Below are 15,000 nucleotides of genomic sequence, written 5' to 3' on the forward strand. Positions count from 1 at the left end.
AACGGCTATATTTATGGATAATAAAATATATGCATGGTTATTGTAGCTAATGTTAAATGTGCAAATACAAATCATTCTCGGGTACCAACTGTTTGAGACGAATCGAACCCGATAACAGCGAAATAAAAAAAAATTTAATTTGGATACTTCGCAACATATAATGTAACATATATAAAATAAATTAAAATAATATCAAGCATAATTTTATAATAATTTTAAGCTATAATTAATTTTTTTCTGTAGCATTTAAATATATTAATTTGCCGATATTTCACTGATATCGGGGTACCCATTCGATTTGTCTCGAAGTTTTAAAGTATACGCACATTTTACGTTACATTCATATATAATATTTTATAACATAAAATTCAAAAAAAGTATAAAAGTTTTTTGAAATGATATATTAATTTGTGCATGTATTTTATTATATATATAAAATAGGTATATTTAAAAACTGTACAGGATATGCTCCTAGAATGGCGGGATGTCCAATACCTGCAAATAATTTCTTAAAAGAAACCAAGAAATATAATCTTAATATCCGCAGTACCTAGAAATATTTTCTCAGAAAAGATCAAAAATTATATTAATTAAAAATTAAATAATATATATTCGTTCGTAACCATAATTTTTTGTGTCAAAAAAGTCAATAGAAACGGGTAAATTGATTACAATTTTAAATTGCTTGAAAAATATAAAATTATCTATTTACATTAGCTATATTAATGTTCAAGCTATTATTAAGTTTCTTTAGCATTAAGACAATAATTATACTAATATTAATAATGATGGAAGAACACTTTTAACGAAGAGAAAGAAATTTTCTCTTCAAATATACTATTTATATTACATTCCTGATTCGACTTCGAAAAGGCGTGTGGCAGTCGTCGTTGAGTTACTACCGAAACCATTGCTTCCAGAAATCGTCAGAAAAACCTGGGTTTAATTCCAATCCTGCAACGAATATCCCCAATTCTCAACAGAACACCGAACTAGACATCGCGGATGGATCTTACAAGAACCGACAAGAAAGACACATGTATTGCCCATGTGTATTTTTGCGCCTTTGACCACGATATTGATCAACTATGCTGCTTTCGTTGGGCCAGTTGGACCTACCTTTCGTTGATCCTGGCCATATTTATTCTGGGAAATTTATAAATATCAATCAAATCAAAATCAAATCATGAAATTCGGAATAATTTACTCGCGATTATGCATTGTCGAAGGCAGTCGTTAAATTTCGTGAACGAGAAGCTAATATTTAATCGTTAGCTTAACATCGAATCTTTACATTTTTATTCAATAATTTTTTTATTAAATAGAAGAATTAGCGACACTTGTAATATTTATAAAATTTGAAATATAATTTCCCGAATTTATCAACAATTCTTTGGTATGAAAACAAATTCTTAAGTTCATAAATATTTTTAAAATAAATAATATAGAAACTAAATAATTAATTTTCACATTTTAGGTTTACTCAAATGAATCCTACTTTTTAGTTTTTTCCTAAGAATCTTAAGATATTAAATGATTATCTTAAGTTAAGACAGTAATAAATAGTCCTAACAATCCTATTTTTGCTGGCTAAGCCAGCGAGAATCCGGGATCACACTTTGGAGAGTGTGTCTTAATCGCGCACCCTAATCGCGTGCCTTACTCGGGTGCCCTACTCGCGTGCCCTAATAGATTAAATTTTCTATATAAGTATATATTTTAAATTAATTTTAAATATTTTAAAGGTAAATTTTTTCGCTATTCCGGTTTTTTTAGAGTTCTGGGTAGCATCCCACGAGATGTAAAAGAAACTCTTAATATTCTTACGCTTCAATATTGCAAGAAATATCGCGATTTTTTAATTATTTTTGTCTATTATTATTTATAAAAACCAAATGGCGCATTTTATAATATTTTATGATATAACACACACACATATAATATTCTAATAATATGCTGTGAGCAGCTCTTATTGAGACATCCTTTTAAAAGTGTGTGTTAAATAAATACTCTCAAGTATTGTTACCTTTTTTCTGCGATGCTGATTGGTTATTTCGACGCTGCGCTGTGCATTACTTTATATCAATAAAAGTCTGTCATAACTGTCATAACTGTCATGAACGACGCATTTGACAGTTCAAATATTAAGTATTTGTGTAATTTTTATTTAATTTATTTTGTATAAACGGAGAACCAGAATTAATATGTGTAAATAATTATACACACATACACACAAGATAAATGGCGCGCACGTAGCGCTAGTATTCTAGTATTTTAAAATACAAAGAAAATATATTATATATACATGTATATTTTAATTAAAAAATGCTTTGTAACAATATTTTTGTTGTGTAAAACTATTTTACAAAATATGAGATAAACACATCCTATCGATCAAACACTTATTCTATTCTTTTATTGATTTTACACTATATATATTTTGATATTTGACAAATATATATATATATATATATATTAATGTCGTAAAATAATAGGTTTATTTCTACAATTATTTGCAATAAAACTTTTATGGAAAATAGATACATATATAGAATTAGAAAGAAAGTCATTAAGTATATAAGAAATTTTTACTATACATATTGAGATATACTATTATGTGTAATATTTAATAATAATACTTATATATGTACAAACTTAAATATTTCACAAATATTCATATATTAAAAATGGCCTATTGCTATTTGATTGCTGGCATGAGTGCTATCTTCTCGATTTTTCTCGGATGATTCGTCCTGGGAGTTTTCTTCCAATTCCCAGACAAACTGGTCGTTAAATTTCTGTTCATCGGTAATCCAACCGCATATGGTCGTACGTAGAAGTAAGCCTATTAATTAAATGTATATATGTATATATACAGAGTAATTTATTTTAATTTTTCTAAACAAATTTTTCCAAAACGACGCATTTTAGAAAACAAAAATAAACACAAAAGTTGCAGGGAAATGCTGCGCTTAGCGTTACCTAGGATTAACGACGTAAGAATGTAACTAATAAATTTTGATTCCGATGATTTTAACAAAAAAATTAAAAAACAGCACATAATAATATTTTTTTTTAATTATTTTTAGCATCTTACATTGCAGCCATATTTCTCTTGCATTATAGATCGAAATAAATCAGTTTTTTTGCATGTTACAAATCATATCCGATAAAATAAATTAATAAAAAATTTATAAGATATAATCTGATGATTGATTATGTCAGCAGGCTATGTTGCAGTTCTGCTATCAGTCTGTCGACATAAACGAAATTAATAGATTCTGTATTAAATTTGTAATCTTTCCGCTGAGATAAATTTGTAGCAGACACTTAGTAAAATCTATTCGAACAGACTTGACTGACTGAATAGTTCGAATTATACTTATTTATTAATAAAGAATAACTAAAATTTTTTTTTGTACATGTTATATTATCAAGAGATGACAAAGCGTCATCAATGATATGTAAAAAAATTAATTTATTTTGATTTTTATAATACAAGAAAAATGTATATAATTTTTCAATTCTCTGACAATCAGTATAATACAATATAGTTGCAATGAAGAATTAAAACTGTTATAGATTTATGTAACAAAAAAAATTAATTTTTTCAGATTTTTCGTTTATCACAATGCATGATGTGGAGATCGATTGAAAGTACCAGTTATTAATCCAGATATAATGGAGATCCCAAGGGTGACCGCCAACGACAGTAGTTGATATATTGCTTGCTGATATGCTGTTCTATTAAATCCCGGTGATATACCGTAATTGTCCCTCATCTCGCTAATTTTTTTCTCCGAACTCGGCGCTCGCGCGGGAAATATCTATTCACCAACATAATTAAAAACTATAATTATAAAATACAATTTAACATTTAATAAAGAATATCTAGCAAAGAAATTCTTATTAGTTTTAAATAATTTGCTATTAAATCGTGCATATTTATACAAATATACATATTTTAATAAAAAAAATTAATCTGTAAATAAATTAATAACATAAAACTTTGTTGTTAACAAAAAGACGAATTGAGGATAGTTACAACATATTATATGATTTGTCTTACATATAACAATTTTTCTTTTTCATACTATAATTTTTTAATATTTTTTCCGTATTCTCCATATTTTCGATATCAATAACAATGGAGATATTGTAATAGTCAAATTAGATGAGATATATTCACTAAACTTTACTATTCCACATGTCAATGAGTAAATAGAAATTAATTAGAAAAAATCACTAAACATTGAATGATTACTTCGTGACAATAAAATTACGTACCTCATATAAAGCGTAACCGTAAGAAGTTTCTGAAGCCAAGCCTGCCATAAGCGCGCCGAAAATTGCAGCGAGCACGCCTGGCATCCCATGCAAATTATGTACCCCACAAGTGTCATGTATGTGAAGTCGTCTTTGTATGATTGGCTGTAAAAAGCATTTAAAAAATTAATATATAGAATGAGATTCAAAATACTTAAAAACCGGAAAAAAAATAGGAAAAAGAAACGAAATGTGATACATAAAAGATTTATATCAGAAAAAAAAGATTTGAGAATCATAATAGAAAATATCACACATACACATATAGACACAATATAAAATGCTATATATGACTGTGTATTTATTTGAGAGAGTATTTGTGCGTATATGTATATTTTAATATAATTATAATATATTTATATAAAAAGAAATCTATAAAATATATATATTTTAAAAAACAAAGTTTCTAAAAGCATAATATCATTAATTAATTAATAAAAATAATTGTTGATGATTATAATTACTGTAAGATATTTGTATCCCAGTACGCTAATTGCGCCGGATAAAGCGCCGATAACCAGAGCACCCACTGGTTCGCACATCATACCTGTGTCCATTGATAAAATTCAGATTAGAGAAAAACATGTTTAATTCCTAAAAAACAAGATAGCATAATAAAAGATATTGCATTTGTTATTTGAACAAGTGTTTTATAATAATCTTTTGCCCAAAACCATTTGAATTTCTTATTAAAATATATGACATATATAAAAAAAAAACAAATAAAATAAATAATATCATGTATTTATATATTAACTAAATATAATTTTTTGGTCTAGTCTAGCATATAATTGTTTATTAGACAATATGTGTATAATTAAACAAAAGATAATTAGATGATTTGTTGATAATCATCTCTAATCGATTGGCATACCTGCAGCTGTACCGATGGCTACGCCGCCGGCCAAAGTCGAATTTTGCACATGCACCATGTTGAATTTTTCTTTGGAAACCAATGCGGATACGCCGAATGTGATTACACAGCTAGCAGATATCGATAGCAAAGTGTTGATTATAGCCCGCTGTTGATCATCTCCTTTCAATGCCGCACTGTTAAATGACGGCCAGAATAGCCATAAGAACATCGTGCCTAAAAAATAATTATCGACTATTAAAAGTATTGAAATAAGATAATCTGAATGAAAACTGAAAGCTTAATATTTTACGAGATACTTCATAGTTTTGCATGAGGAAGAAATATGTCAAACTAAAGTAAATTAATTAAATTTTTGGCTATCCTATTCTTATAATTTTTTACACCAAATATTGCGAAGAATCGATTTATATAAAAAAATTAGGGTGATTCCAAAAAAGAACTTATTAAAAAAACTAATTTGCATAGATGTACGTCGAAATATGAAGTGGTGAGATGGTAATGACAGCATATCTAGCTTGCCCCCTACATGTCCCATAATTTTTATTTGAACAATTATTTCCTAACACCTATTGTTTATGAATTATTCAGATGTATTATTTTATTTCGGACACTCTGTATTCATATAGAAACAGTGCCAGTAAATGCCAGTAAATTTGCATAATTTCAAAATTATAAAGCTTTCATAGAAAATATAAAAAATATTAAGACATTAAATAGTTTAGATTGATGTAATAGTTAATATTATTGATTAAATAGAACGTGCCGATCATGGCGAATATATCTGATTGATAAGACGATCCTTCAAGTTCATGTTCTTTTGGTCGTTCCTTCAGTCCAAATACAAAGCTGATAGCTAATCCAAAATATGCGCCAAACACGTGAACAAACATGCTACCACCAGCATCGACGACCTATAAAAAATATATATATTTTTTCTTTAAAACAACTATATGTTTTCTTTATATCGATTGATTTTTTTCATTATTTTTTGACAGTATTGATAAGAAAATGTAAAAGTGAATATTGTACGAGATATTTCATAATCAATGTAAAATTAAAGTATAAAATATCTCATAAACTATTAAATTTTTGCCCATTTTTCATAACTTTTTACGCCAAATATTGCGAGAAATTGATTTATATAAACAAATTAGGATCGTTCCATTTTAAAAAGAATTAATTGGAATTCTTAATAATATTTAACTTTTATATAAATACTATTATTTACGATAAATTATATTTTTACCAAAAAAGAACATTAAAAAAGCGAGAAACAATATCTCAACAAAGAATGGTGTATGTTTTTCTAAATAGTTGCAAATGGCATTAGAGATAAACTTACCATAAATAAATGCTCGCCTATGTACATGTTAATGGTAAACATGATCAGTTCCACTATTCCCATAAATATCAATTGCATGTAGGTCACCTTACCCAGGATTGCACCCATAGAAATGAGCGGCGCAGCAACAGCGACGTCGGCATTAAGAAGGCTAAAAAATTTTGCATGAAGAAAAAATATATGATGAAAAAATGTTTAATAACAATTGCATTATTAACATTAATGATCAATATCATAAATTAATAAAAATACTTTATTTTTTTATATTTGTAAGAACAACTTAATTAAAATATTTTACCTCTTTATATTTATCTGATATCTACCTACTATATTTTATTTGATTTTACTTAAATATTTGACATGGATTAAAATATAAATACTGACCTTTCTAAAGAGAGATGAGCTTTGTTACCCAATTTCACTTGCGTCACGCCGTTGCAAATTAGAGCCACTTGAACCAGTATCGCACCAACAAGGAAGGTCAGACCTACAGCGCTCTGACTGTATCGCTTGAGGAATGTCATTAGAAAGCCAAAGCCGATCCAAATCATCACGTGGACATCTTGATACACTGTATCATTTTAGCAAGTTTAGATAAGAACAAATACAGAAAGAGTTTTTTATAAACGTATATAATTTATATATTTAGTGTATTATGCTTGTTTGTTTCATGTTTATTTTGTTTCATAATCATAAGCTATTAACTGAATGTTAATGACATATTGTTTGCAATTATTACAATTATTTAGCGGTAAAATGACAAAGAATATGTTTATGATTATAGATCGATTCATCGATTTACGCACGTCGCTTGCACATTCTCACTGCCAATGAGTTAAAAGATACAAAAAATATATACTTGGGCGTTGCTAATTCATATTTTTTCTTAAAAACAACTATAAGTTCTTTTTACTCTAAATGATTTCTCTCATTATTTTATGCATAAAAATATTGAGGTAAAATAATCAAAAAATGAATAATTTACGAGAAATTTTACAGCTTATATAAAATTATGTCAAATTAAAGAGTATAGAATATCTCATAACTATAACATTTTTTACCATCCTACTCTTATAACTTTTTACGCCAAACATTGCGAGGAATCGACTTATATAAAAATTGATTAAGAGAGATTAATTAGAGAGAGCTCCATTCCAAAAAGTTGAATAAGATAGATGTATACCGAAGTATGAAATGATGGGATGATGTGATGACATAATATCCAGATCCCTATATATCCCACAACTTTTATTTAAAAAATTATTTCCGAACACGTATTGTTTACGATTTATTCAGGTGTATTATTTTATTTCTTGGACTTTGTAGACATCTTCACACTATCTTTTTTCTTCACACTATTAATTTTTCGACATAATCGCTTTTTAAACTTAATCCTTTTTTTACAGGCCCTTTGTTTTTGAAAAGATTTCAGACTTACATGTGTACGTGACCGGCAGAAAATTCGATTCTCCATTCAAATAAGGTGCGACGCTATTCTGCTCTTTGCTGGCATCCGCCTCTGGGGCGTAATCGTATATAGACAAAAAAGCGCACAGTAAAAAGCCCTCGATAAACAACAGTATAATTGCTTGCGTCATGCCATCGCACTGCCTCGTGTGAAATATGCTGGTTCCACACGAACAAAACATTATATGCAAAACAAACGTATTGTCCGTCGTACCGTGTAGGAAATATGCTCGATCAATGTGATTTCTCCAAGATTATTGTCGTTTTCAAAGTTTATGATGATTCTTTTTATGCATAATATACTCTTGAGTATTCGATTTGTCGCGTGTTTTAGTTTAAATCAAACATTAATTTCCGGGCATTAACACAATAAGCTTAATGTGAAATTGCCCGATCCAAGATGGAGAAAATATTTCATCTTACAATAAACTTAACCATTTAATTGTGTAGATTAAATTGACAAGGAAACTTCGCCAAAATTTTGATTTTGATAAAACTATAATGTAATATATATTATACACGTACATAGGTAAATAAATTCAGGAATTTTTAATTGGTGCCAAAATTATTACAATATTAATTTGTATAATATATATAATTGTATATATATATATGTATATAATTTGTTTAAAAAATTGTAAGTACATAATAAAAGTATCTTTATTTTATAGCATTATAACGCAACAGATGTTCTTTTATACAAGAGATGCAAAAAATAAATTTAAAATAAAAATATATATTTTTTTAATTATTTATATGTAGTTTATTAATGTAGTTAAATAGAAATGTACGTACAATAAAACTTTAGAGGGATAAATAAATAAATTTAGAAATTTTCAGTTGCTACACATTTTTTACAAAAACATTTTAAAAAATTTTTCTCGGAAAGAATTTAATTTTATTTATGTTTAAAATAGAATTCGATTTACAAATATCTTGCATTAATCTAATAATTAAAACACACAAACTTTATTTTAAATAATTATAATGAATTATAATTTTTAATTCTAAACTAAACGGAGATCACGTGGCTGAACTTATACCGAGTTTACTAAAAAATTTATTTAACTTCCGAAGTTAAACTGTTGATCGAAACGGTAACATTCGCCGACAAATGCGAAGATGAACTGTCTCTGATGACTAACACGAGTGAATCTTTTAAATGCATGATACCGATCAGCGATCTCAAAATAAGAAAAGGTCAAGATATTGGGAGGCAACTCTGTCATTCATGTATTAGCATGTTCTTTTTACTTCTATATTTCTTTTGTGCGATTGACGTATATATTGGTATCTGAAACGGACAAAAATATCCATTACGTTGAGTCACGTAAAAAGTTACAAGCATATTCCTCTTGAAGTTTTTTTTTTTTATTAACGATTAAACATATGAAAGTGTCCCTCTTCGATTTTGATGCGGTTTGGATATGTTATTTAGCAGCTCAAAATGAGAGACGTATTTCTTTATAAGTGCTTTCTCATTTAAGAATTGAAACAAAATAACCCCTCGAAGATAACTCTATATATTGTATATATATACATATATACCTATGTATACATGATTTTGAACGAATAATTTTTTATACTGTAATATGAAATGCATAGATATAAAGAATATTAAGAGCCATATATCTTTTGCCCAAAGCACTTTTTAATTTCATTGAAATTATGAAGTATATAAAAAAATGTTTCAGACAAAGATGTATAACTTCTAATATTCTTTATATCTATGCATTTCAATTTTTGGAAATATAATGTTTTTCAAAATACTCTACACGACTAATTTTATAAATTTTGAATTTTTATTAACATAAAAAGTAAAGAGTGTTTAATATATATATACTGGATTTATTCATATATAATAATATTATTGGACTTTTAAAAATCACATTTTTGAGAAATTGTAGACCGTGCTAAATGGGCCGCGATTGTATTGTGTAGTATTTGACAATACATAGCTTGTTCTATACCATATTCCATATTACCAAGCAACAATAAAGATAGATGCTTCTGATTGCATATATACATAATGTAACGAGGACAGATATGCCTTCTCACATGAACTTGTATGCATATCAGGGCATATCCGACACGCGTGCTCCATCACTAAATATTCGCACATTATGTATAACTGTTGATTATGCAAAAAAAAACACGACAATACCCTTTTTCAGTTAATGTATCCGCGTTTGACACATGTCAAAAAAAGCGAAAATAAAAGATTAAAAGATAAGCAATAGATTCATTAAATAATATGCTTATTGATTAATAATATTGACTTTTTATATATATATTTAATATTATATAGTATATAAAAAGATAAGTACTTATATATATATATATATATAAAACCTTAAAATTTTATATAAAAATATTTATATACATAAATATTTTTCTAAAAAAACAACTGTTAATTATACAAAAAAAAATATTTACGTATGCAACAAATAAAAATTTAAACAATAAAAAATTATTAAGCAAATTGTTAAATAATTATAATTGCTATTTAAAAACAAATATGAAATCACAATGTGTAAATAATCAATTCATTATGTGTCTTATCAATTTATAATTAAAATAATTAAAGATTTTTAATAAGTAATTAAATGATCGCATTTTGATATACTTACTCGGATAAATACGCAATGAATCTTCGTCCGGTTTCTTCGTTTGCTTATTTTTGTCGATGGTACCTGCAAGTTTAATTAATATTTATTTCGGATACAACAATAGTATATTAAGATTGATGGATATTTCAAAGTCTGTTAATTTGTAACCACTGCATTCTTTACTTTGCAACTAGCAATGCTAGCTAAATTATGCGCGTATTCGCGATTTATTTATAATTTGTGAATAGGGTAAATTAAAAATTCATTAAATTCGACCAATCAGATTTTTTTATACTACAAATTCACGAATCGCAAATCGTACATTGCAAATAACGAATACACATAGTCTGTCACTTGATTAATAGTAATAATATATATATATATATATAAAACTCGGTTCTTTTACAAAATTAAATTATTTTTTGGATACGGCAGACTCTGCTCGATATTTGCTGCATATTTGCTGCCATATCATGGCAACCGATAATGCTCGATTTTTGTTGCATTTTTGCTTTCACACTATGCCAGCAGCTTATGCTTTTAAGAAGTAAACAATTACGAACGTAATGGATAGAAATCTGGTGTGAGGTCATTATTGAATCTGCTGTCATACTGCCGGCATTTTGCTATCTGAGTTATAATTGCGTTTATTGAAATTAAATGCTTTCATAAATACCGATTTACGTTACTATTCTATTTAAATTTTAAATGACTAGAAGCTGCAGACTCTGTTCGGTTTTTACCATCAATCTCTTGTCAGATAATGCGAACAGGTTCTGTCGGCAGATTAAAAGCCTAATAAGGATGACTGATGGCAATTCGCTAGCTACTGAGTATAGCTTGCTAATCTGCTGACATTCTGCGCACATTTTGCTTACTGGTTAAGCTACACGTGTGTATATGTATGTGTATTGTACACTGACCAGTATGATTTTTCAGCAAATTATAATTTGCTTCCGGGCCATACGTCATCATTGACCCAATTAACACGATTAAAATAATCTCGATTAGAAGTAGCATCAGCACTTGTTGCTTCTCGGTGACCGATGAATACATTGTCTGCAAAAAGCAAAGATTTGTTTGGATAGCTGTCAAAACAATTACATTGCTACTCTTTAACAGAGACAAAGATAATAAATTGGAGAGATAATAACGCGTTTCAATAAAAATAAATAGTAACATAATACCGTATATATTCGCCTGATAGACTACTCTTATGCGATATCCGCTTTCCGATCAAATTAACAATAAGTTAACCAAAAACTATTTCTTTAAACAATAGTTCTTACTAATACCGAGATTTTCAAGACCTCTTATTCTCAAAAAACGCAACCCAATTCGCAAAAGATTTTTATTAAAATTTTGTATATACAGGGTGTCCCACTTTCGTACAATACTTTAATAAGATATTCTAGAGATAGAATAAAGTCAAAAATCCTAACACAAAAATGTTTATTCTGCAATAATTTTTTAATTATAAATTTAAACGATCAAAGTTTGACAATATTATTCCGTAGAACTCGCGTGCTCAGTTATATGCAAAATATTTAGTTCTTTCTTAAATAATAATTTTATTGATAAATTAATATATTATTACATTTAAATAGAAATTCAAAAAAAGTATAAAAGTTTTTTTAAATGGTATGTTAATTTGCGCATATATTTTATTATATATATAGAATTATTACATTTAAATAGAATTATAAATCTAATAATATTTTCATATATTTAAGAAACAAAGTTTATTTTGATTTTGATTAGAGAAGTGTGTGTATTTGTGGAAATAAATTTATTTATTACCTGTCTTGTAAAAATCAATAACAGATGATAGATCGGTACGTGCCTAAGTGTAGTTACGAGCCTAAACACGCGAATTTTACGTAATATCATTAGTAAACTTTGATCATTTATAATTCAAAAACTATTGTATATATATGCGCAACAACACGTAATGATAGCGACATCGTCGTTATCTTTATTATTCATAAAGATTAAAAAAATTCAGTTCTCAGACCAATATACAATAAATAATCGGAATTTGGTCGAGGTTAGGCTTTTATTTTTTAAGCCACTATGCGAATTACATTTCAAGTTTCCAGTTACATTTCAATTACATATATCAAACTTCTTGACATAATCTCAAGATTGAGCATCTTTATTATTTAGTCCTGCAACATTCCAAAAACCTATTTTATTTTTTCTTATTTTTAAATTTTTATTTTTGTCTCTCATTTTTTCTTGCATATTTGCCTGTTGGGTGTTTTTGCATCTTGCTCGTCTCTAAATTATCTAACTTCTTTCCTTTGTCCCGCTCTCCCGCGGTTCATTCTCACGGACTTCGGAAAAGTGATCGTACGGGCTTTTCTTCTCTCCGTTTGCTCACTAATTATAAGCCCACAGAGCTCTATCCGCTCCAAAAATTTTGCTCCTTTAAACCTTCTTCTCCTTTCCAGAAGAACTTATTTTCGTCGAGTGTAATTTTCTATAGTCGACTTTCACTTTGTGTTCTTTCCCTTTTTCAGCAATCGATATTAAACGTATCTCCTTAAACGTATCTCCTTGCCTTTTTTCCATATTAAATTATGTATATATCGCATAAAATAACAATAAAAAATTAAATTGTTGAAGTCACGCGTTAATAAAACACTAAATTACATAGAAATTACTTACAAAGTAGACAATTTATAGTATTATAACATAATAACGAATAACATAATGCTTAATTAAATAATCTGTCAACTTCTCTTTGTCGTCGACGATGCTGAGAAATTCGTAAAGATATATGATAATAAAAAGCGCGGATAAAGCTCTACGGCTAACAATAAACAAATTTAATAGTAATTGAAACAAAAGCTTAAAATAAACGAAGTTTTAACATTTACATCTCAAAAACTATATTAGACAATCAAGACGTAAGCACATCTTTATTAGTACCCTTCCTTTTGCAATATATATCAAGATTAAAATCCTCGGAAAGTTAATGTAAATAGTTGCTATATATAAGCTTTATGTCATTTTGTTTTCCGTCAATATATGATAAATTTTTAACATTGAAAACTGTTACTTTTAAGCGCTCAGAATCTTTTTATATCAAGTAATAAATTTGATTTTTTTTATATTCTAGACTCGCATTCTATACTTATTATATAATATCACCAAGTTTTATATAACTTGATTTAGGAAATAAATATTTACTAAAATGATAACTTTTCAATTAAAATTTAAGAATGTTCCGTTAATGTTAAAATTATACAAGCTAAATTAATTTGATTATAATGTATTTTCTTTTCTATACTTTTATTAATTACTTACAAAGAAAGAGAGAGAGAGAGAGAGAGGATATCATTTTAAAGCCTGCGTAAAATAAAATTTTTATTTCATGCGCAAATTGTCACTTTTCTTACCTTTTGTATAACTATTTTTACCAAAGAAACAAGATGATATGCAGAAAAATTGCTTCTAATTCACAGGTTGTCTCTTAATAGTATTTATATAAGACGATATATATACATATATATAATTATCATCTCTTCGATACAATCAGTATTATATTACTTGTATCGATATAGAATTTTAGAGATCTAGCTCAAACACACATACACAGATCACGCGCGGCAAGAAATCATATGATTTCGCAAGCAGGATCACGATCTAACTACGAGGATGAACGAAACGGCATTGTCGATATGAGGAGAATCGTTCAATGCCAGCATACAGATGACATGCGATCGATTTGTTCTGCTCAAGGAAATATATGGTCAATATGTACTGATATAATTAGATCGTCCACAAAACGAGACAAACAAGTCGCGATTTGTAGTAGAACGAATTTATAGTAGCATGATATTCAACGATGTGCAATGCAAAATCTATGCAACATGGAAAATATTCCATTAAATTGCATGCAAATTTTAGTAATATTAGCAAATATTGATAATTAATAAGGATATACTATTATCGTCGAAACATATTGTATTTTTAATATATTATCAGCTTATTAATATTAATATATAAATACAAAAGAAAGTCATTAAATATATATACAAATAATTATTGATTGTTGGATTATGTCAGAAACCAATGCCACAATCAGAAACTATTTTATTCCATTTACAGCTATCCTACATCCATTTGTGACTTCTCCTCGTACATAATACATTATACATACAATAATACATATACATATACATTATATGTATAAAGATATTTTATTATTGTGTTGGGCATGTTTGCGTTGCTACTCCACATCTCTTAATATAAATTTTTTTTAATTATACTAGAAAACAGTTTCTATATTTTTAACAGTATTAAACAAACGTATTATTTATTTAAAATATAAAAAAAGATTAGTATAATAAAAATGTCAAGTTCTGATCAAA

At 27.6% G+C, this 15,000-nt stretch overlaps 1 protein-coding gene across 1 annotated transcript; it reads right to left on the reverse strand.

Moving 5' to 3' along the window:
• Nucleotides 1–2,295: 2,295 nt before the first annotated feature.
• Nucleotides 2,296–14,419, reverse strand: LOC115244655 (ammonium transporter Rh type B-B). The gene is made up of 11 exons (XM_029822486.1): nt 14,026–14,419; nt 11,545–11,680; nt 10,643–10,705; nt 6,930–7,116; nt 6,546–6,696; nt 5,967–6,114; nt 5,201–5,416; nt 4,791–4,873; nt 4,288–4,431; nt 3,662–3,827; nt 2,296–2,845 (listed from the first exon to the last, which is right to left on the reverse strand). Exons 2-11 carry the CDS (start codon nt 11,675–11,677, stop codon nt 2,682–2,684), a joined length of 1,455 nt encoding a protein of 484 aa, XP_029678346.1. The 5' UTR covers nt 11,678–11,680; nt 14,026–14,419; the 3' UTR covers nt 2,296–2,681.
• Nucleotides 14,420–15,000: the final 581 nt, after the last annotated feature.

The sequence above is a fragment of the Formica exsecta genome, unplaced genomic scaffold, assembly GCF_003651465.1.
Source record: "Formica exsecta isolate Colony F162 unplaced genomic scaffold, ASM365146v1 scaffold826, whole genome shotgun sequence".
Lineage (NCBI taxonomy): Eukaryota > Metazoa > Arthropoda > Insecta > Hymenoptera > Formicidae > Formica > Formica exsecta.